The sequence below is a fragment of the Podarcis bocagei genome, assembly GCF_964188305.1.
Source record: "Podarcis bocagei genome assembly, chromosome: 2".
Taxonomy (NCBI): Eukaryota; Metazoa; Chordata; class Lepidosauria; order Squamata; family Lacertidae; genus Podarcis; species Podarcis bocagei.
In genome coordinates this window covers 94,885,917-94,910,888 of record NC_138126.1, presented here as the reverse complement: position 1 = coordinate 94,910,888, position 24,972 = coordinate 94,885,917, and the positions used below count along the sequence as shown (strand labels likewise).

Sequence of the window (24,972 nt, the reverse complement as noted above, 5' to 3'; positions counted from 1 at the left end):
ATGTCCTTCATGTGCCATAACTTGACCATGCACTACCCTCCAAGCACCACTTTAAATACCAGTCAATGGAGATGTCACAGATATTAGCCACTTCGGTACAAACCGTGAAGAGTGTATGTGTGTTTATTTCAGGAAATCTAATGCGCGCCGCCTAATTTGCCCCCTACCTGTAGGCAAGGAGTTCTTCTGTGTCACAGGGCTCTTTGGTGTCCCGGGCACACTGCTTGGCCGCTCCCAAGTAGTCTCTGTTCAAAAACAACATTGATGTGAGTGCAGTCAGAATCACAAATATATACAAGAAAGATTTCCTGTCTGCCCCCCCCAAAGTGGACCAAATAAATGTCCACCCTTATCAGATAAGAGATGGTTAACTCCTGTTCTGTGCTGCTTTATATAATGCTCCCCAACTTAAGGGCAATCCTTTCAGATGGCATCACTTAAAAGCGTGCTCAGCTGGAAGCTTTCCCCCTCGAGCAATCCTCACACTTACTGGAGGAAGCCACTCCACAGCAACACACCACTGTGGTTTCATACCTATCAGGTGTGTACAACTGGAGCACCCAGTCTGTGATAGTCAGAGAAGCTGAAAGTCCCATTTCGGTGTGCCTTTATGATACTCAGCAACCTTATTATCAGAAGAGGCTTAATTTGCATTTATTTCATTTAAAGTATTTATTATCCATTATTCATTGCTAGAAGAAATCCAAGAGAGGGCTGTGATACTATCAGCATATTAAAAACACAATAAGAAATTCCAGCAATAAAATCAGAAGACGGTAACTTATGACCTCAAGATCAGTACTAATTTCCATCAATTGCCCAAAGTCAACAGATAAGACATTAGTAGGCACTGAAAATCCGTAAGTGCTCCCTCCTTTATTTCAGAGGTGAGGGGAATTCTATAATTTAGGCCCCACTATGGAGAAGTTTCTTCAGAATGCCACAGCGTGAACTTCGGGAGGCTGTAGCACACAACCAGGAGAGCCTTCTCTAAAGATCTCAATGTATGGACAGGTCCGTGGGTGGGAAAAGGAGATTCCTCAAGTATCCAGGTCCTTGGCTGTACAGGGCTTTAACAGTTAACATTACATTTGGCTCACAGCAGCAGATCATTAATTTGAGTCACTATTAATCAGAGCCAAGGCCTTGAATTTTGTTTTACAAACCCATGGAATATGCAGAGTAAAGAGCAGATTGACCACATGCAGAGTATCTATCTTTCCTTCACCACAAGTAACTACAATCAGGGTTTAATACATGTTGGAGGTTAACAGAATGACTGTTTTTCAGTGTACACTGCTGCTGCCAGTATAAAAGAGATGTACACACAAAGTTCATTGGAAGTCATATATCTTTTCTCCTGGACTCCTTTTCTTCGGAACGTATTTCCCCCCTACACTGAATTGCATCCATTCAACAAATGGATTGCAGATTGAGTAAATGTCTCTTACTTTTCTATTTAGATATACAGTATGAACATAGAAAAAAAAGGAAGGAAGGAAGGAAGGAAGGAAGGAAGGAAGGAAGGAAGGAAGGAAGGAAGGAAGGAAGGAGATTCTCTTTTAGGTTTTGCATCCTTCAGGTTTTCATGATGCATGGGGAGATTTGGGCAACAAGCAAGAGTTAAACAGGGAATCACAGCAGCCACTTTCAAATGATAATCTCCAACGGTAGGTGGTGCTGTAACTTTGAATTAGCTCTGCTTAGAGGCAAAACCACAGACAAGGCAAAGTCAATTGCTGGGCTGCAAGCAATGCAGTGCTGTGTTCTTTTTATGACTGCAGGTAGAAAAATGATTTCTCTAATGCCTACAGCTTCTGTATTCTGGCTCTGTGCAGGTCAAGCATGAAGTACGTGAGAAGGGGCACTGCAAGCAACACATCAAGCTAATTTTCAAGCCGATTCTCAGAAACTACGTTAACTTACACTGTGGGACACATTGCACAGGGAGGCAGCATGGAGAAGTTAAAAAATAATAATGCATTAATGGGTCAAACCTCACCTAGACCCCATGAGAATAGGGTTTCAAAGGTAAGGAAACATGTGACATCAGGGCTGGGGTGGGGGTAAGCGGCCAGCAGCAACACCTGAAACTACAAACCAGGCATCTGGGGCAGATTGTCACTACACCCCCTAAACTCCTCTTTGCCCTTTCCTACCAATTTTCTTTGTATAACCCTTCGTGATTATTCTGTTTTCTACACATTGCTCTTTCCTCACTAAAGGATTTGTGCCAATGGCTGATCTGTGAAGCCCGCAAAGCCAGCTTAGGGTACTGCACTGCAGGCTGCCTCGTGATACCATTACAACATTCTCATTTGTGTACCACTGGTTTTATGCTGTAGTAATTCTTTCTTTAAAAATCAGAACGCTTTGCAATTGATAGTTGCATGTAGGTGTGCACAGTAATTGGGGAGTTCTCACTCAGTTGCGACACAGGATTCAGGTGCTTCTTCTCAAAGCTCTGCATTAGTTACAGGGATATCACTGCTTCTTTGCACTCTTGCAAGTGTGATAATGTGTTTTCCATCCTAGTTTATCAATTCCTTGCAGAAGCATTGACTTGGGAATGAGATGGGGGTGGATGGGCCGGTCGTGCGTGCACAACAACGTCACGCAATGCCCAGACATCAGGCGTGACACCGTTGCATGCAGGGTCTCTGGGCATCACATGGCAACTTGGCTTCCATGACTAGTGGCTCCTCCTCTTCCTGCCTCCACCACCATGGGCCAGGGACTGCTTCCCCTCCACTGCAGGAGAGGGAGGAGCTGAGTTGCCACCACATTCCTGTCTCCTCCGACGTGGCACAACCACTCGGCACCATCACACGCGACAGCTCAGCTTCCACGGCCGGTGGTTTCTCCACCTCTGCTCCTCTTCCTTATAATACCCATAGTATTTCAACTTTTTTTTTTTTAAGTGATGCCTACTAGCAAGGCTACCCTACTACCTACAGCAATTTTGTTTTGTGACCCTCTTACTTCCCTCGAGGCTTGAACATAACACACATCTTTTTCTTTACACACATCTTTTTCTTTACATTTAATTAAGAGATGCTTTATACCAATAATTCTATTGCTTCTGTACTATGCTGCAATAGTGTACACCTTGGCAGAGGCATAAAGATGGCATAAATGCATTTTTATAAAGCAGTAAAATAAATAAAGCAATGAATCTCTCCAGTACATAGTACTCATGATTGGAAACAGCTCTCTGGGGCCCCAAATCCTTTTATTTAAAAATGCCAGGGAAGAAACAAGTATGCAGTGACACTATCACTAAGCTAAGGCCTCTTCCATATCTAATGTGATAAACATGAGTTTTGATATCATCAGCACCAAAGTTCCTTCTAATCGAGCCAAAACATCACTGACACTGAATCAAGGTTAAAGCAAATATGGCACTGAAAGACAAGATCCACCTGGAAATTCCCTAACACAGGGTTGGGGAATCTTTTTTGGCTCCCGTAACACCAACTCTGGCAGGTGGGTGGAACAGCTCACTGTCAATCACACGACATCATTACAGCTTGTCCCAGTCACCTAACGGAATCCCTTTCACATGGTTCCAAAGCACCTTATGGCCTAAGGGATGATTCACAAAATCCTCCGGATCAGATGTGTTCATTTCCTTCCCAAACTACAGCATATTTGTGGCGGATGAGTCATCAATCAATTCATCATGTGTCATAATTGTACTTGCTAGCTTTCTACTCACATAAAGAAGGCTTTGCATAAAACACAGCTTTTACTGGAGTTCAAAGATCAGTCAAAACAGAAACGCAATGCAATCCATGTAGCAAGACACACCAGTCACACATAGGACCAGCCTTTCACAACCTTGGGTTTGTTGGACTACAATTCCCATCATTCCTAGCCAGCATGGCCTGTGGTCAGGGATGATGGGAGCTGTAGTTCAAGAACCTGTGGGGTCCCAAGGTTGAGAAAGGCTGCATAAGGACAGTAACATAAATTGCAAATTGACCCCAAAGTTGAATTCATCTACATAGTAAGTGACCAATTAAGCTTGTAGTCCTTATAAAATACTAATGCAAAATTGCTTGTGTGCAAGCATTTTCCTTATAAAAAGTATGGTCTCCATGCATAGTTTTCTTAATTGCAGCCCTTTTCAAGGATACTGGCCTGGATGTTGTACAAGCTAACTAGTCTGTAGCTATCTGGTTCACATACACACACCTTGCCCTGGCTCTCCTACCAAAAGGAAAAGGAAAAGATATATAATTTCCCCCTTCTCTCCTAGAATTCCCTCAACTGAATATTCACATTTTTTTAAAAAAAATCATCACCCTAAGTGGTGCAGAAATTGTGTTGATTCAAGTGCAAATTATTAGTCGATGAGGTTTAAAAATATAAACCAGCATTGAAGGCAGGCAATTAGCAAGTATAATATTTTTTGTGTTCTATTTTACTTAGCATCCCATCTCCTATTTTGCTGTCTTGTGTTATGGCTTTTATTTTATGCTTGTTTGGAATGTCTGCATAATGTGAGGATGGCAACAGTGAGTCATCAGGGGTTTCGCAGCAGTGCAGAGTACACAACTGTTTGATTAAACCATGGAAGCATTAGCACTTTGTGTGTGCATTCTGCAATAGAAGGAGGAAAGGGAAAAGGCACCCAACAACTCATATCCAGAGAGATGGAATATCGGTCATGGTTTCTCTGAAATGTGGGAGCGCAGCAACTGCTACCAAGCACAGTTGTACAGAACTCAGATAGTACCTGCCCAGAAGGTTGAGGGAAAACAGGTGTTAATTTGTTTTAAGAAATAGGAATGCTATTGTGACCAATTGTATAGGAAATTGCTGATTTCTAGGGTCACATCTCCCCTCACCCCCTCAGTACACACATGCACATATCATGCCTGTACAGTTTCTGCCTTGGGGAAGAGAAAGGTTAATAATAATAATAATAATAATAATACTTTCCCTGGTATTAGTTACTCAAGGCTTTGCAACAAAAAGCGGTAAAATATGCGCGGGGGGAAAAACCCCAGGTGGAAAATTTAAAAGTGACAAATTGCTGATGAATAAACCACATGACGAAGTGTGCACAGCATCATCTTTCTGCACCATTATGACTAGTGATCCCAATCCAAACACACTTAAGCTAAACCAACAGGTCAAGCTGTAACTAAATATAAATTTTAAAAGCTCTGCATTGCTCCGTGTGACAGTTTATTGTAAGATGCCTAGAGATATGAGATTCAGGAGGTGTGGAATAATGAGGAATCTGTTTTGTTCTGAACACACATTTTTTAATCCAGAGGCCCAATATAGAGAAAAACTAGGAACTGCAGGAGGGGAGATGGTCTGAGAAAAGCTCTTATGAAACATTTTCTTTTTCAGAATGATGAATGAAATGCTTTTTAAAAGCAGTGATTTGCAGCAACATTGTTAAACAACCAATTCACATTGCTTCAGGTCTTGTGGCTAAAAGAGTCACAGCTAGTAATGTTAGTGATTATAGCTGTTTTACTGTATTTGACTAGATTATTAAAGAGGCGGTGCTCCTAAGATGCGATGTTGGAAATAAAGAGTTCTCAAGTGCTGAAGAATACTAACATTTTCAGGCATTTGCCACAGGTGTGAAATCTGGCCGTCTACCAAAGACATTGTTCCTGCAAAATGGTGACACAGCCTTTATATAACACAGCCTTCTATTTCTCCAGCATCTCACTTTCCTCAGATTCTTCTACCTGCTGCATCAATGAATGAAACTGAAGATTGTTCGCACGCACGCATACAAAATCAAGGAACAGATATGTAAAAAAAAATTTGGGATAAAAAACACTATTTCTTTTCTTTGGTATATGGGTTTATCACCGAAAGCTTCTTCTTCTTTTTCAAACTTTTATTTATGAAATTTTAACAGCTTTTATGCACACATCGTACAGTATCCATCACTTATCTCTTTTCCTAAAACTTCCCAATCCATCTCTCTGTGGTATTCTAGGGAAATCTTGATCTGCTGCATATCCTGATATTTCACCCAATACCACTTCAAGTCTTCCTCTTTTGATGCTATCTACTGCTCATATGTTAACTCCTACTTGTAGATTAAATTGTATATTGTATCCTCTAAAATAATCTCCAAAACACTTCCACTCTTCTCTTGTCTTTAAATCATCCTTAGTTTTGCGGTCATGGTTACTAATTCTTTGTATTCTATCAATTTGTTCTACCAAATTTCCTTTGTGGTTATTTCTTCCTCTTTCCACTTTTTGGCATATACTATTCTAGCTGCAGCAGTTGCATACAGAAAAATATTGAGTGCCTTTTTTGGAATGTCATTACCTATTATCCCTAACAGAAAGGCCTCTGGTCTTTTGGGAAATGTGGGTTTTAGAATATTTTTTAAATTCTGTGTGGATCATTTCCCAATACTCTCTAACATATTTACATGACCACCACATATGGATCAGGGTTCCCTCCATCTTGTGGCACTTCCAGCATAAATTAGACCCTTTTCCACTAATTCGCTTGGTGTCAAGTACCAACAGTACATCATCTTTTGTAGGTTTTCCTTAATAAGATAACAGGTAGAGAAATTTATGGTTTCCCCCCATAATTTTTCCAATACGGACAATTCTATGTTGTAACCAATATCTATGACCCATTTTGCCATTGTCACCTTTACCATCTCATCTATTTCTATTTGTGCAAACTATCAATAAAGTTTTTTCTTTTTCAGAAAAAAAGTTAAGGATCATTCACTCAACATGAGTTATGCTAGAATGTTCAAAAATGTATTATTTACTGGGACAGCACAGGATAGAAAACTAATGAATAAATAAGGATGGTTAATTTCCCCCCACTATGACAATTACTGTATACAACGATGAAATATGACCGAGTTCTTCAATAATATTATAAAGTCTGATTATCCAAATGTGTTGCTGACGCATTAATTATATTAAAGATTTATTCTCTGAGCTCTGTCCCTAAAAATTGAATTTCTTCTGTTTCTGCACGATAAATCCAAAGTCTACATACTGTTTCTAAGCCCAGATAATAAAGTTTTCATTTTGCTTACTACAATGTCAATGGTTTCTATTTTCCCAATTAATTCTGACACTAGTTCCCCAACTGTCAAAAATTAAAATATACTTCGGTACCTTAGGTGCAGCAACTAGAAGCTTGTCTCTCTGGACATATTTGTAATTAATGTTTAAATATACTTTTACATTTTATTTAGCGTATTTCATGCTCTTAAAGAAGTGCAGTTTAGGTGCAATGAGAGCCACTAGGTTTCACATGAAGAGTGAGGAGCCATGACCCAAGTTACAAACTGTGCGTGGAGTTGCTGCTCCAAGGGAGCAACTACAGAGGCTTCCATAGGAAGTGGTACTCAAAGGTAATGGTTTGCACTCTCTGAGGAGGCTTCCTAGCCAATTCTATTCCATGCTATGCTCACCTCACCTCAGCGCAGCTCCACAACTCAGAGAGGCCTAGTCAAGACCACAGATCAGGGGTGGTACATCCTGCTTCAACACTTGAGGTGAAAGAGGAAGTACTGCCTTGCCCTGCTGCTGCAGCGATGGCCGCCACCAGCACTGCAACACCTGATCAGGGCCGTCTTACCCATAGGTGCTAGGGGTGTGGGGCACCTGGGCGCCGGGCTCTCAGGGGCGCCAGGCGGTGAGTCCGGGGCCCGAGAGTTGAGTCAGAGGAAGAGCCCGCCCGTCGACTGGAGCACCACAGCAGGCTCTTCTGCTGCAGGCGGCTCTGAGCCATGAGTTCGGGGGCGACCGAGCCAGCAAGATGCTGAGGCGGCTGGCCGACTCCGCCCTCCTGCGCACCTGGGACTGGGCAACCTGGGGAGAGGACGCGCGTGGCAGATCTTTGCACCCCAGTGCTGCATATGCTTAAGACAGCTCTGCACCTGATCCTGCTGCCTGCACCACCCACCCTTCCACCTCCACCACTGGCAGAGAAGGAATGCCAATATCAGCCAATATCTCAGCAATTTCGGGTGAGATCTCTGGCAGAATCGCCAAGAACTCGCACAACAGCAGAGCCAGAGGTGGCATGTACTGGCAGGGTGCCCCCAGGGGTGCTGCCTCAGGGGCTTCTGCTGCCTGAGACGGCAGCCTCAACCCACCTAATGGCTGCACTGGCCCTGCCCAGGATGACACCCCCCCCAGGCTGCTCTCAACTCCCATGTTTGGCAACTGTCAAACCATTTTGGAATGGGACCTAGCGATTCCTCTCCTCTCTAATGATTAACATCCTCTGCCTCCTTCCCCCAAAGTGGGTTCATAGGCATAATCTGAACTTGCTCCTATAAGGCCAGACCAGGGATGGGGAATCTGCAGCCAGACAACATCTGGAGTGCCACAAGCTCCCCGCTCCTGCTTTACACAATCCAAAATGTCTTGCTTGATAAAGAGAGTTTGGATTTTGTTTTGCTATTGAAAACATACTGTTTTGAAAGGTTTGTTTTATAAATAAATAAATATATCATGGTCCTGCCAGAATTCCAGCAACAGGCTGCATAAGTCTTTGGAAAGACTGAGGTATGCCAACATAGTGCAGGGGGGGAAAATGTTATGCCAACTTGACTTTCAGGTATTGTCCTGCTGACCTACAATATGATGAGAGTCAATTAAAATTTTCATAAACAACTAGTCATCTCCAATAAAAGATACCAAGTTTGCAGTAGGAGCTTCACAAATGGTTCCACAGAAGCAGCGCAATATGTCCATCAGCTGTGGACTAGTGTCATGTTTCCAATATTTGTGAAAATCATGTTAACTGAATTTCATTAAAGTACAAATGAATCATGGACATTCTGCTTTTAAGTTTCTGTGTTTTAGTTGTCAGTGCTAAATATTTGCACATTCTTATCCTTTACAGTCAATATTTAAAAACAACAACAACAAGCAATGATGCAAAATCCAGATTTTGGGGAGGGAGGCATATTAATTTGATATGACTGATTTTAATAAAACTACTGATTTAGTATTTAGAAATATTTAACAAAAGCAAATCTGTTTCTTTGCGTAAGTTGCAGGCAGCAAAATTGTTGCAGAAAATCATCCTTTCCTGCCACAAAAAACCCCCAACATCCACAGCCTTATATTTTCATGCTTTCAGAAAGGAAATCATACAGCTGATCCATCCTTAATTCTTACACATGAAAAGATGAAAGGAACTGGCATCCCTGACTTGCTGTTATGTAACATAAGAATCCTTGCCAACCCTGCAGTGTTACACTGCCATATACTGGCAGTAACTAAAATAACAAGGCAGTCCACAATTACAGTTCTCAGAATAGAAGAAGTCAATCAGTTTGCTTTTCCAGAAAAAAAGCCTTATAGACAATTGGCACAAATACAGGTTGCTGGTGGCTGGTTTTGTTTTTCCCCTCTCCCCCAAGTCAATACATGTTATACTAATAGCTCTATTCAACTGATCTGGCAAGCCTGTGAATTATTTCAGATGCTACTTAACTCCTACGGAACTCGGGCACAGGGCAGTATCAAAGCACAGGAAATGAGAAAATTACGAGAAAATAACTATGTAAGATGGAACGGAAAACAACCGATACAGTGGATTCCAGAAGATGCACCTCTATGGGAGGCTAAGCAGCTCCTAAGCAAGAGATAATAAGGGTGTTCAGACACACAACGCTATGCACAAACTGGGAAAGGGGAAGAGAGGAGCTGCGCCAGCCAGCCTGGTGGCTGCTCACTTGGCTTCAGTAAGAACAGGCACTTTGCACATATGGCTGCTCTACCTGAAGGGGGATTATGATTGGCCAAGGAAGAGTCCTACTCATATGGGACCTGTTGACACCGAGGCCAAAAGCAGAGCTGCTGAAGGGACGTGGCTGGTCAGTGCGAAAAGCTAGCATGATTCTGCTTCCTCCTCTAACGTTGGCTAAGTTGGGGGTGGGGTTGTATGTATCCCCCGTCTAAGGGACCACAGCTTTTTGCATTTAGGTGTCATTTGTCCCTGTCTTGTCTACATATCACTAGAGTTCACGGCTGTGATGGCAAGAAAAGCTACAGCAAGAAGACAAGCCCAAGAATGACAGAGCCTGCTCACATATTGCTTATCGTCACCGTGGAATCCTTTAACCCAGCTCTCTCTTCCATATTTCTACTCCCACTCCCTTCTGGCTCTGGGCTTCCCAACAACCTCCTCCCTCGACAGATCACGCCACCTATCCATCTCTGGAGGGCCTAAGATTCGTCTTCCTACATACATCTGTCTCTTTCATAATGTCTGACCTATCTCCCTCTCAGGGGCTCTCTGTCAAATGAGCATGGTCTTTGAGTCGCTCTGTAATACCTTCTCATCACAAGGCTGTCGTCCATGTATGTCATCTCCAGGATATCATCATCATAGTCTATCTACTCAAAAGCTTTCGAAAGCACAGGGTTGCAGGGGTCTCACAGCAGTCTCAGTGCTTTTGTAGCACTAGGTACTAGAAATATACCTCTATAGCAGAGGTGTTTCTTCAGATAGCCTTGTTCCAGAGGGATGGCCAAGGGTTTTTCTCTCCCTTGTTGTTGGTGCTAAGTGTTTGAGTACTGAAGAAAAGCAAGTATGTAGGGCACGTTCCAAAACTGCCATGGTTTACCATGAACAAACTGGTTGTGCCTATTTCGCTCCTTTCTGCTAGCATGGGGCAGAAACGAACTGCAATCCTTGGCTTAGCATTACATTCAAACTGGGGATTGTGACTTGTTTTCTTCCAACAAACCAGGATTGTTAGGTCAAGAATAATTCCTGCCTCCAGATCATGGTTTATTTGGAGCAAAACAAACCATTATTCCCAGTTCAGACTCAACACTAAGCCATAGATTGTGGCTTCCTTCCCATCCCTCTTCCATGTTACGTGAGGGTATGACTGGTGTATGGAAGGAAAACTATAAACTGTGGTTTACCATGATGTGCGAATAGCCAACAACCTGCAGAAATGTTCCACTGCTTTATACACTAAAATTGTAGCAGTTACATTGCAATGTTAGACCAGTGTTAGGTATGATTTTTCTTTATTCAGATACAGGTTTATAAAGCTGCATTTGGGATGATGGGCTCTGCACCGCACCATCACCTTGCCTGGGAAACATATAAGGAGCTGCTGTTTGTTGGTGACAATCAAGGATGAGGATTTCCACTATACCTGCCCACTTCTCTACCAGGTAAATTGGGGGCGAGGGTTCTTTCTGGAATATTTGTGGGACTGATGTTTGCTTTTAGGTCCAGGGAAAGTTGCATTATTTGTGTGTAAGGTATTTAGCTGTAAACGTTATTGCTTGTTTAAATTTGTTGTAAGTTGTATTTTATTGTATCATTTAAATTTTGCATGTATTCTTTGTAAGGCATGTCTGGGTCTTTTTCTTTCTTTCTTTCTTTTGGACCAAAATTTAACAAAGAAAGAAACCTGTAATACAATATCATACCTGTTAATTAGTTCTGGTTTCTAGCCGAAAAGGCATATGAGAAAGACCATGTAGCTGAAATGGGTGAAAAAGCTGGCATCCCATTGAGACAAACAATTTGGGCAGAACAACTTAGCTGTTAAATCTGAGCTAGTCAATTCCTCTGTCAGTTTTATCACAGGCAGGAGCCGAGTTATGGACTGCGCTTGGCAGTATTCATGAGTATGCACATATTTTAGCATTTCATAAACTATTTATTTAACAAAGTGTGTTATTACTGGAATGCTATCATCATTATTTATTATGTATATCTGCTCCCCCCAACCCCACTTTACTTTACAGTCCTAGCCAAAAGCCACAGTGATCAGCACAAAAATACGATTACAACGTATATATGGGAGAAAAGTTCCAAAATAATAATAATTTCAAGAAACAGTTCACCGTGATAAAAAATGAAAATTTATGACATCCAATTTGGACCATAGCATTTTCGCATAAATCAATTGGGGAAAATACAAATACTAATATAAATATTACTAAAAGCATATGCCATTATATACATGGTGCTTTGCAGAGAATTGGATAAAAAGAAAAGGAGTGCATTCTGTATGCCAGATCTGACAAACACAATGGGTGTTTGTTCCCCCATGCTGTTATAGAGTTGTGCTGTTGAACTGCACCTTTTGTTTTTAAAAAAGTTCAGATGGCCTGCTTAATTTATATATTGCAGCTAAGCCCTGAAGGCTATATTACAGAAGAGGCTGCAATCTGGCTGTAGGTTTTTGCTATGACAAGCATTTTTATTTATTAAAAATTTACATCGTGTCTACTGGTCTGCTAACATGTTCCATGCTGCAGAAGTAAATAAAGCAAACCACAAAAAGTAAACAGTGGAACACAACAGGAAACTGATAATTAATTAGATCCAGCAGCAGGAAACAACCAATGAAACACAAACACAAAAATACCAAAGTTAAGAGTCCTAAAGGGCTTTCTAAAAAAGCACCGCATTAGAAGTCTAGTCTCTAATGATGTATATAGAGGAGGTATAGCAAGCCAGGTGGAAGTTCCTTATTCTTGGTTCCATTGTCAGGATGGTTGGATCCTGGATACCCCTCTGCTTTAATGCCAATAGTCGATGGACTTGGAACAGGGCATATGAGAAGGTGCTTAAAAGCACAGTACAGGTAGGTTGGCTATGGACCAAGCTACACCCAGGCCACAAAGGACTTTAAAAGATCAATGCCAGCACTTGGACATGGACCTGCAAACCAACCAAGAGCCAGTGAAGTTGCTGTGAAATAGGCCCCATTATATTCATTCAGGAACACCTGAGTCAACAATCTGGCAATCACATTCTATACCACTTGCAGTTTCTGAGGAAAAACTTCAAAGGCAGTCCCACAGAGCTTTATGATAATCTAGCCTGATTGAGGTATGAATGACCATGGCTAGGACATTCCTTATCCAAGTAGGAGCATGGCTTTAAACAAACAAACAGAAACAGCGTTGCCAACTGGGCATCCAGGAGCGAGTACACCAACATTGCAAACCTGAGTCTTCAGGGGGAGTGCAAGCCTGCTCTACAGAACTCTTTTAACAATCAGTGCAGTATTATTCCTAACAAAGGAACTCCGCTTGCAGGCCTGTATCCTAAATAATTTGAAGTTGTATGAAAAGTGATGAAGGCTTATATTGGCCTGTATTGGGGAATTTTCAGCATTACAGCATACAGAGCTGCTTTGAAAACACATCTAATAAGGGCAGTAAGAACAGCAACAGCAACAAATCACAAGAGGCGTTTTATGAATAATGATTTTTAATATGAGATGACCTAGTCTGCAAAGGCACAAAGCCTTTACCTTTCAGAATCAGCTTTATTCCTGTGGCCTATGGCAAACGGAGGCCACACCAGCATAGCTACTAGCTGGAATAAAGCGTGCAAAAGTATCAAAGGTCTCCTCTCTCTTCCCTAGGAGGTGGTACAGCGACTCAATAAAATAACACATTATTGACAGCAGCAGCAACAGAAACAATTTGTACTCAAACCCACGTCCCTCATAGCTGAGAGAGCTTGCAAGGAAAGAAGAACTTAGGCCCATTGTTATATATAGCCAAACGCCTCTTTCTGAAGGAGGGCAGTCTGCCAGCTCCACTTAAAGAAGCATGGATACGCCCTGTACCAAAGAGATCATCACCAGACTGTCACTCTCTCCCCTCTTCAAACCTTCTGCTTTTAGTTAAGATGTAAAGATTGTGGCAGAGCAACACTCTCAGCATCTTATGAGATCATGGGTTCTCATGAACCCACTGGGACATTGTAAGTTAGTCACCAGCACAAAAACACAGTGAGAGAACAGACAAAACCTCATAATCTGATTCACCAGTCAAGTCAAGGAGAATAGAACTAGAGGAGAGCTCCACCTCCTGACAACCACATATCTTTCCCATGGGGCTCCCACCCTTCCATTGAAAGCTCCTATTTGAGGGAGATGAGCAATGTGCATGATATGTTAGGTCTTTAGCAGTACAATTCAAAACACGTATATTTGGAAATAAGCTCCATTGAATTCAATGGGCTTACTACCAGGTAAGTAGCACCGCAGGGGGTTGGACTAGAGGACCCAGGGGGTACCTTCTAACTCTACAATTCTATGATTCCATTATTCTAAAGGGGTTAGGATTGCAGCTCTACTTAAGTGTCCATGAGCCCTATTTCTGAAATGTCCTCCCTCTGATATACATTTTGTGCTAACACTCTCCCTCCCCCATTTCAGAACCAATTACAAACTTATTTGCTCATCCAGGCATCCATAGGATATTAGATTTAAATCAGTCATTTTTAATGCTAGAAGTGCGACACCCACTCTGCGTGAACCTCTAAAGATTGGTGGCTTTAATTATGGTATTTCTCCTGGCCTTTATTTGTTTTATTGGATGCAGTTTTATTTAAATTCTTCTAATGGAATATTTGTTTGCATTGTATCCTGTCCAGAGATCAGCTGATGAAGGGTGGGTTAGAAACAGATTCAATAAATGCTCAGTAAGTTTACTAGCCAAGAAAACTAATTGAATAAGGGAGTCTGCATTAGTACGGAGAATGGAAACCTGTTATTGGTATAAACATCCCAGATTGATTTTTTTTGCAAGCTTTTTCGCTTGTCTTCTTATACAATATTACTTGGCCAACATCATCATAAGGTGGAAAACGCTTCGACCAGTGCTGGCAGCTTTTCATTATTCAAGAATGGGCTTTGGATCTGAATCATCTGGGCACTAAACTGGAACTTCGAAGGCCACTGACATGGCAAGGAGGAGGATTGCCTCGTAAGCTTCCTTGTTCTCTAGCTAGCTTGTGTCCAAACCTCACAGAGGTTGCTCAGAACTATTAGAATCGCATAACCTATGGAAGCATGTTCCTGGTCTACTTTAATCCTACAGCACTGAACGTTTTCTAGGAAAGCATTTCTAAAAGTGTTTGAAGACCTAGTGATTCCAATTTCCTACCTAATGTTGTTTCCCCCTCTGTTTTCTAATGTGATTATGAATTTAAACCCACAATGCCTGTCTATGGATGTATCCACACTAGGGCATTAACGAGTATGGAGGTTGCTGCCTCCATGTGTGTACCTGTGCACCTTAGCCCACATGTTAGTGCTTTCAGTTTTATGCCTGTGACTTCTATCTCAAAGGGAGATGCATTCACGCAGTGTGTTGCTGTCTCCTTCCCTCAATTAATACTTCCTGACCAAGGTCCATTGTAGACACGTGTGCAGGCATGCCTTTTCCTGTACACACACTTAAAAAAACAACCAATATACCAAAGAACAGCAGTCAATAAATAAGTAAGTAAGTAAGTAAGTAAGTAAGTATGTAAGTGTTTCACTCCAAGCCAGGCAAGGATTTCAAGGAACTGGTATGAAAGGCTCCTGCTTCCGCCTATTTCCCCTTTCCCCCCTTTCCTTTCCCGTCTCCTGTACCTGCAACAGGCAAATTTATTTTATTTTATTTCTAATACAGCTGTTTTGTGCAAGAGCCATCCAGAGCAAAACAAAAAGAGAAGCTACATATTTTCCTTCGGGAAGCAAAATGGAATTAAGTGTTGCAGCGTTGGATGGCACCCAGTGAAACTTCAACACAGGGTAAGACAAACAAACAGCTTGACTGCACCCACAGCCAGGTAACATGCCATTTTCTTCTCTTACTGGGGTTATCCACAAATCGCGCAAATTGGAAAATCTGAATTTAATAGGGGGGAAGTGCAGGCTGCCATTTGGATGAGGACATTGGGAGGATGCTGCTGAGAGAATGGGGGAGAGAGAAGCAGCTTCAAACCCATAATAAACTCCTGTGTGAATGAGCCCTACATGCCTAACCCGTTCTGTTCTTCTTTGGTTTTATATGAGAAATCAAGGTAGCCTAGAGGGTTAAAGGGAACCTTACCTGGATTGGTGGCAAACAATAAGTCTTCTTTGTTTTAATTAATTGGCAGTCTGAGGATTTAAGCTCAAGAAGGCTGGGGGAGGGGGGAATCATCCCCATATTTGAAACTAGACAGCAGGCTAGATTTCCACCTCCCTCTCTCTCCCTCTCTGTGTGATCACAGTACTGGTTTAGTCAGAGTAGATATGGCAAGAGCCACCACTAGACTTTGATCAAAGGTACTCACCTCTGACAGCTAAAGTAACATTCCTGAACTCCTTGGAAAGGAATGCTATGTAAGTAATTACACTGAAGATACCCTTGTTTTAAAAAGCTGTTTTTAAAGAAGTTGCTTTTACAAGAAAACCACAGGAAAGCATAATTTGAAGAACCCCACCAGGAGCTCCTAACTCAGAACTAAAAACCCAATCACCTCCTTGGAAACTCTTCCAAAAAAAAAAGAAGAAGTTAGAATAGATCAAAGGAGGTCTTTATTCTCCAAGTGCACTACTATGAAAACTGCAGTGTGAGAGAGAGCTCTGGAGAAACATTACTGATCTGTACCTGCTTTATACATGCTTGTCTTGATGGCATTTAGAGTTCAAATGCATCAGCAGAAGTTGAGCTTAACAATGAATCCTTGCTTGGCGGAGCTTTACCCCTGGATGCAATCACAACGAGCCTCTGAGTTTAGATACATAAGTAAGCTAAGTTTATTAAAGAAAATACATGAACTGAGCTAACTAGCTTGCTCTTTCATCTCTGCAGAAGAGACAGACCAAAAATGTCTCTTCTCCCAAGATAAAAGAGGAGGAGGAGGAAGTGAGGTCAGCAACCCTGAGAGTATCATGCTAGCACCTGAGGGATGGTCAGCCCAGGTTAAAGGACACTCTAGGAATGGATGGTTCCTCTCCAGGGCCGGCCCACACAAGAGGTGAGGTGAAGCAGCTGCATCAGGCAGTGGAAGCCCCCCAGGCAGCACACCACAGGTGCCCCACCTGCCCCACCAGCATCAGTGCTGATTTTCTCCAAATCTTGCTGGAAATTGGTGCAACTTTTCTGCCAGCAGCATTGGTGTGTGGTGATGTGGCAGAGGGGCAGGTAGAGCAGGGAGGCACTTCTCATTTTGCCTCAAGCAGTGGACACGCTGCCCCCATCCTTCTTTCTTATCTACTTTCTCCCATGCAAACCTCCAGTCTTCAAGTATAAGCTGAGTTGCATCCCACCATATATTCATACAGGGGAGATTTGCATTAAGTGCACATTGAGCTCAGTTCTCAATAGGTCACAGTGGATTTTCACACATTTGGCTTAACTAGGTTTCCACAGCCCTCCAGTGTGAAGATATGCCAGGGAAATGTCAAACCAGTAAACATTTATCTATGCTACAAAGGCACCATCATTTTATTACCATTCTCTGCTGAAAACACTGTGCACACCAGAATAGTTTCTTGGTACTCAACTAAAAGGCAGCATAAAAGCAGCAGTAATTATTATTTCATACCTCCAAAGAAAGATATAAGGCAGAACTATTCTGTGTGTGAAAGTATTTCAGCTTGCCAGGGGCTCTGCTGAACCTGCCCCCAACCAATTTCAGGGATCATGGGAGGAAAAAGAGAGGGGAGAGCTCTTTTGCACAAGTTCGTTAGGAATCCCACCCTTTGTCTTAGTTGTAATCACAAGTTCACAGTTGGAAAATCTTGATATCGACCACAAGATGCAAACAGTAAATATGTGTTGAGTTTGCCCAGTGAGATGAGATGGATAAGTTGCCGCACTTTTATCAGTTTGGCCTCCTATCAACTGACAGAAACATATGCTCTCCCATAACAAGGAGACCAGGCAGATGTTAGTTCACGCACCACCCACTGACTTATTTTATTCATGACTTGTAAAGGCATCTTAAGTTTGAACAAATCTAAAGCTAGTTCACATAATTAATTTTTATTGCTATACAGTGGAACCTCGATCATTCGACTTCCAAAGCGTTCAACAACCGAGGTTCCACTGTGCCAGTAGACCTGACTTTAACCAGGCACACAGAGAAATTAAAATGTGCACGGATCACGAATATAATCAGCAAGAATTCTTAGAATTTCAGCAGCAATTTTTTCTGTCACCACAAACACGGGAACTGCCACTGATAATATCTGTAAACCATCGCCCACACTTCACATTTCTCCATGTAAACACACGTGGCCATGGAAGACTATGCCTTGTTTCACTTGGAGCAGAAATAAATTGCATAAAGCAGCCCTCAGCCATAAAGAAGAAAAATCAAGTCTTTCCGTGACACCTACCTAAACTCTAGGCCTCATTAACATTCTGTGGCATTAAAGATTTGTAATTATACCGCCCACCAAGTGGAAGCAGTATTTTCTAGTATCACATTTGAAAACATATGCGAGTTTGTCTTGTGCAAGAAATAAAGTGTGCATTCTTTTCTCCTTAGACTACTAATTAGAGAAGGCTCACTTGCTTTCTTTTCAAGAGAAATAATTGCTGTCTCTTTTGCCCCATCCCAAGATGTGGCCTGTTTTTATTTTATCAGATCATCACAATGAGACCACATGAGTAGATGACAAGTCTACTGCTAAGAACTACTGCATGGTTTATAGAATGCCAGGCCAGCAGCCATGTTAGGCATCTGAAACTCGTCACATAGCTGTAAAATCTAGAGAAGACATATTATGCTGGAAATGAAGGAAGTTTATGATGAATATTTGTGTTGTCTGGTGGTGTAAACTCGCCATAAAAGTGCATTAATCAGCTAAGGCTTCTCCACACTTACCTTTCTGCCAAACTTTGCAAGCACTGCTCACGCTTTAAATCCCACAAAGGTATATTTGTTGTCTTCCTGCTAGACAACACTATGGCACATATACTTCTCTGAATAATAATAATAACAATAATAATAATAATAATAATAATAATAATAATAATAATAATAATAATTTATTATTTATACCCCGCCCATCTGGCTGGGTCCCCCCAGCCACTCTAGGCGGCTTCCAACAAAACACTAAAATACAATAACCTACTAAACATTAAAAGCTTCCCTAAACAGGGCTGCCTTTAGATGTCTTCTAAAAGTTTGGTAGTTATTTTTCTCTTTGACATCTGGTGGGAGGGCGTTCCACAGGGCGGGTGCCACTACCGAGAAGGCCCTCTGCCTGGTTCCCTGTAACTTGGCTTCTCGCAGCGAGGGAACCGCCAGAAAGCCCTCGACGCTGGACCTCAGTGTCCAGGCAGAATGATGGAGGTGGAGACGCTCCTTCAGGTATACTGGACCAAGGCCATTTAGGGCTTTAAAGGACAGCACCAACACTTTGAATTGTGCTCAGACACGTACTGGGAGCCAGTGTAGGTCTTTCAAGACCGGTGTTATATGGTCTCAGCGTAGTGAGGTACATAGTGAGGTACAGAGCAAAAGGGGGAGGGGAGCACATTCTAGCAACAGGCATGAAGCTATTGGACAATACGCTGCCCGGTTTAAGTAATGGCTTTGTGGAAGATCCAAGATGGCACACACAAACCTCTCACAAGACCACCATCCCTAGTAATGGGAGGAGAACCACTGTGATATCCCAGTCACAGTGTAACAAAACAATAGACTTCAACCCTTCACTTAATATCTTCACAGTGAACATCAAGGCCACACTCTTATGAGTCAATAGACTTAATTAAGAGAGCTCTTAAAGAGGGGAAACAGAAACTTCCAGGTTTGTAAGTGCTCAAGTATCTTATAATGAACTAAGCTTGTGCCAGCAAAGCCTCAGCAGAAACAGTGCATGCATTAAGGAGGAATGGGATATATCATGCCCAAGGCAGGTAGTACTGTTGCCATAGAGGGATGCAAGGGGCATGGACCAAAAGCAATGGCTATTCCCTTCTCCTTGCTCTACACTGTTAGGAAAAGCAGCCTCACACCACTAGTTAGTCGGCTGATCAAGGCCAGAACTCACCAATTATTTTCCTACCCAACACACACTAGGAAGTGGGCTGTTGACCGGAGACTTCCCTTTTACATCACAGGACAGTACTATACATGCTTCTACAGGGGCAGTATTTCATTGACGTCACCCCCCCCCTTTGTGTGTATTCAGCATAGGTTCTAAGAGCACCTACATACATACAATTGATTACCACCCATTGTATGTGTCATCAGGGATCCTGGCTTTTCCGCTGTCCCTGAACACAAAGTCAGAGCCTAAGAGTATACAGAGCTTGGGTGTACAATAAGTAATGATAAATAAATGTAGGGGGCAGGGCCAAGGCCAGCATGTGTGTAGACCCTGCTCTCCCTTCATTGCACATTCACTGCAACACATGCACTTTCCCACATATGATAGGAACATCCCATGATACTCCCCACTCTTAGCATGAAGCAACAGAACTCCTTGGTGAAGGGTGTATGGCTTGGTAGGGGCACAGGAAATACACTGGTAACCAGAAGAGGTTTTTTTTTAAAAAAATCACATATATCCGAAGGACATGAGAAATATTGATGAAAACTCAACCCAGACTTTAGCTACAGGGTGCCTAGTACCATTTGAAACTGGCAAGAATTAATATTTAAGATGAAAGCAGGCTTGGACATTTTCTTTAGGTGAGGAGAGGGCAGAAAGTGGAAGGGATGAGGCATAGTATTATAAGGAAGATCTAAAAGACTTCCATGCAACATCATACGGTATGGGGGAAAGGGTTTTAAATTATAGAATCAAACAACAGCAGAGTTGGAAGGGACCCTGAGGGTCACCTAGTCCAAGCCTCTGCCGTGCATGCAGTTCCTTTTGCAGGATCCCCATACAGAGCAGCCAGTGCACACCACCCCTCTTGCTAGTTTGTGTCATATGAACCTCTATTCAATAGAGTCCATTTGGAGAGTCCATTTGAGACAGCCAGGTTTGACAGTGCCAATCATGTATTTGGAAAGGGTGTAGATTTAATCCAGCTACAGTCATACTTCGGGTTGGAGTATGTCATACTTTGGGTTGAAGTAACGGAGTGCGTTAATTCCAGGTTTCGCCACTTGCGCATGCGCAGACGCTCAAAATGACATCACACGCATGTGCGGAAGCGGCAAAATGCGTCCTGAGCACGTGCAGACGTGTCTTACGTTCTATTCAGGATGCAAACGGGGCTCCGGAATGGATCCCATTCGCATCCCGAGGTACCATTGTACCTCTCTCCTAAAATAGATGGCTGCTACTGTCAAAGCTGGCTGTTCAAAGCTCTGCACCAAGGCCACACTGAAACATAAGAGAACCCATTGCAATAGGAAGCAGCATTTTACTGTGGCATTCTGCAAAATCGGTAGAAAGAAAAGTCTGCTTTTGAAGAGTGAGGCACTGAATTTGGAGTGGGGGTGGGACGGAACTCTTACCAACAGGTTACAACATCTGGAACATCATGAGTTTATGCAACAGGGTTTTGTAAGGGGAACACCCTGTTGTGTTCCTAGTAGACAGCAGCAGGGCCTCTTGCAATATGATTCTCCAGACTAAATCAGACCCAAAGACAAACCATTAAACAAAAGCAGACACTCCCCAGAAATGTACAATGCAAACATTAAGCAGTCAACAGGAAAATGCAGACTCGCTTACAAGCCTCCAAAACAACAATCTGTACCAAATTATGTTTACATGAGTGGGTGGAAAGAGGGACTGAATAGGCAAAGTCCCTTGGAGGACTAAGAGAAGTAGGAACGGTGTTGTTCTTTTACTTCATGCCAGGTTGGAGGGCGGTCAGAAGCACAGAGTCCCCCCCCTCCCTCCCTCCCTCCCTCCCTCCTTCTTCTCTGACCTAACCCATTGTCTGGCATGAAATGAGAGCATGAATCGTCTCTCTCTCTCCCTCTCCCCTATGTGTGCAAAAGGACGCAGTGAAGCGCATGGCCACAAATAATGGCTAATTTGTTCACCCTTAGGTATTCCTCACTTGTTCCAGGAAGAAACCACCCAGTCCCTGGAAAGGTGGCCTTACAAAGGGAACAATTATGTAAAATGCAGAAAATAAGGAAAAGATGTCAATGAAAAACAAGCAAGAGTTTTAATAAGTTGTTGCAGGCATTAGTATTTCATTACCTAGCAATCATGACCGTTGCTTTTGGAAGTTGGTAATGGGAAACTATTCTGGTTAGGGAAGGGCTGCATGAGCCAAGAGCAGCCTTGGCCAACCTGGTGGCCTCCAGCCAGGTACTTTTTGGGGTGGAGGGTGGGAGGTTAGTTTAGCAGCCAAGGCACAGGACAGCAGAACTTTGTTTCGGGGGGAGGAAATTTGGCATCTGGGGATCCCTACGGCAAGCATGGACTTGAGTTAGTCACTCTTGATTCAGCACAGCGAGTGTGGTCTTTCCAGAGTGAGCCGTTGACGTGGATTAGATACTTCCTCAGGTCACACACATACTGTGAATACCACTTTCCAGTTTCGGAAAAGAGTTGCAGATGCTCTGCGAGTGGCAAGAACAGAATGTGTCGCCCCTGCTTGTCTGACTCAAACGGAGCTAAAGGAAGCATCCGGTAAACCAGACCTCAGACGGCAATATGAGAGTTCTTTGGCAGTGGCAGGAAAAATGCAAATTCATCTAAAGTGGAATGGATGAGGTCTCTGGAGGGCTTGTTCCTCAACTGAAAAGAGAAAAGGATCACAGCTGTATTGCATCAGCAACAACAGCAGGAAAGCCCTTCACAGGCTGACAAATGCCTTCCAGCTGAATACACCACCCACACAATTGGAAACCTTAGCCAGCTTCCCAACACATTGGTCATAAAAAGTACACTTTAACCAGTTAATTTCCTAAATTGCGTAAGGTAAAAAAAAAAAAATCACACACAACAGTGGTGGCAAAACACAGCTACGCTGCATTTCTGAAACGGTTTTAACTGGTATTTTGGATGCTTGGGGACTGACTCAGACATGAGTTTAGAGTAGCCTAATTAACCATTAACTTCCTGTACACAAGAGAAGAGGTTAATTCATGGAGAGAGCAAAGGTACTTTCTCTTCCAAGCACACACATACAAGTCATACAACATACAGAGTTAAGCCACCTCTGTTTTCATTGGAAATCCCGTTTTACTTCAAATTTCTGTGCTGGGGGGGGGGTCTCAACAAGGAGAGTGGGTAGATCAGCTTTTGCCACCAGTGTTTGTCTGAACTAATTCATGGGGTGGCAAGGGTGATGTAGTTTCATGGTACTGTTTAACAGCAGTGATGGCTGGCACAAGCTGATCGGTCATAACATGAACTCCCATGCTCTGCCCAGCACATCTGGTGGGAAAATAGATACCCCTCGTGGAGACACACAAATGCAACCCAATAGCAAATATGAAGCCCCAGCTCAAAACAAGCAAGATGGCCAATTTCTTTGCATGTTAAAATAACCAATTTGAATCTTAATCCAGATATGAAATAAATCTCATAGCATAACCCATCACTTATGCCTTTGCAAATCTTAAGAACATATTGCCTGAATCAAGGGGTACAGGATGAGGTAAACAATGAAAAGCGTATTTTAAACCCACAAAGTACAACTCAAGTAAATTAATTGAGCAATACTTTCAGCAACACCTTGAAGCACTCTTTAAAAGATTCCCCATGGCTGAAAAATAAAGGGCTATCACACACTGAGCTGGCAATGACTAGCATCTAGTTAAGCAGATTGACTTATAGCATCTGTATGGAAAGGGAATTTGTGAATAGCCTACTGGGGATCATATTTCTATGGAACAAGTGGTACTGCTTTGAAGCAGAGGAAACATTAAGAACACAAGAAAAGCCAGCTGGATCAAGCCAATGCCCTATCTAGTCCAGCATCCTGTTCTCACAGTGGCCAACCAGATGTCTGTGGGAAACCTGCAAGCAGGATCTGAGCACTCTCCCCCTCCTGAGGTTTCCGGCAACAGGTATTCAGATGCATTACTGCCTCCAGCTGTGCAGGAAGAGCACAGCAATCATGGCTAGCAGCGATCAATAGCCTTCTCCTCCATGAATTCACCGAATCCTCTTTTAAAGCCACTCAAGTTGGTGGCCATCACTGTCTCCTGTGGGAATGAGTTCCAAAGGTTAACTATGCACTGTTTGAATAAATACTTCCTTTAATCTGTCCCGAATCTTTCAACATCCAGCTTCATTGGATGTCTACAAGCTTTAGTGTTATGAGAGAGGGAGAAAAACTTTTCTGTGTCCACTTCCTCTATGTCATGAATAACGTTATAAATTTATGTTACAGATAGGTAGCCGTGTTGGTCTGCCATAGTCAAAATAAAAAATTCCTTCCAGTAGCACCTTAAAGACCAACTAAGTTAGTTCTTGGTATGAGCTTTCGTGTGCATGCACACTTCTTCAGATACTTTTATTTTTATTTTGTTATAAATTTATATTCATGTAATCTCTTACTCACTGCAACCATTCTTCATAAGGGAGTCACGGACAAGGAAGACATTTCCCAATCAATTTAGGAAACATTTCTTTTTTAAAGAGTTTTTTGTTTTTTTTAAGAACTGGGGTAAACTTATTGACTACATTCAAACCATCATCCAAACAATGGCTTGGAGGACCCTGAACAAGTGCTGCTTACAGAAGTTCATCTGGCTTGAAAGAAGAAGAGGAGGAGTTTGGATTTGATATCCCGCTTTATCACTACCCTAAGGAGTCTCAAAGCGGCTAACAATCTCCTTTCCCTTCCTCCCCCACAACAAACACTCTGTGAGGTGAGTGGGGCTGAGAGACTTCAGAGAAGTGTGACAAGCCCAAGGTCACCCAGCAGCTGCATGTGGAGGAGCGGAGACGCAAACCTGGTTTACCAGATTACAAGACTACCGCTCTTAACCACAAAACCACACTGAAAGGGCTGTTCCAACTACAGCTTGCCGGTTGACATAATTGATTCAAAAATCCTTCCACAAGAACTCTTGGCTTGGATTTTTGGTAGCTTAGGACTGAGAAAGAGCCGCTTACAGTTTTCACCTTTTATGTCACTACTTGTTTTCTAGCAATAGCTTCTTCCTGAGGCAATCAGCCAGCAGCAGTAATTTCCCCCACAAAGCCCCTCTAGGTGAGGCAACCTCATTTTGAGAGGAGTTCTGTGAAAATACTGTGGGCCCCATTTTTCTCTTCAGAACAATGCTATTTCG

The 24,972-nt window shown here is 42.6% G+C and overlaps 1 protein-coding gene across 4 annotated transcripts in view; it reads right to left on the bottom strand.

The window, feature by feature from the left end:
* The window catches only part of GAS7 (growth arrest specific 7), a 134,260-nt gene that overhangs the window by 38,762 nt on the left and 70,526 nt on the right, over nucleotides 1-24,972 (bottom strand). For all 4 annotated transcript variants that reach the window (XM_081185052.1, XM_081185053.1, XM_081185055.1 and 1 more), the window contains exon 3: nucleotides 168-245. In XM_081185052.1, coding sequence (XP_081041178.1) covers nucleotides 168-245 — 78 coding nt within the window. The remainder of the gene's footprint in view (nucleotides 1-167; nucleotides 246-24,972) is intronic.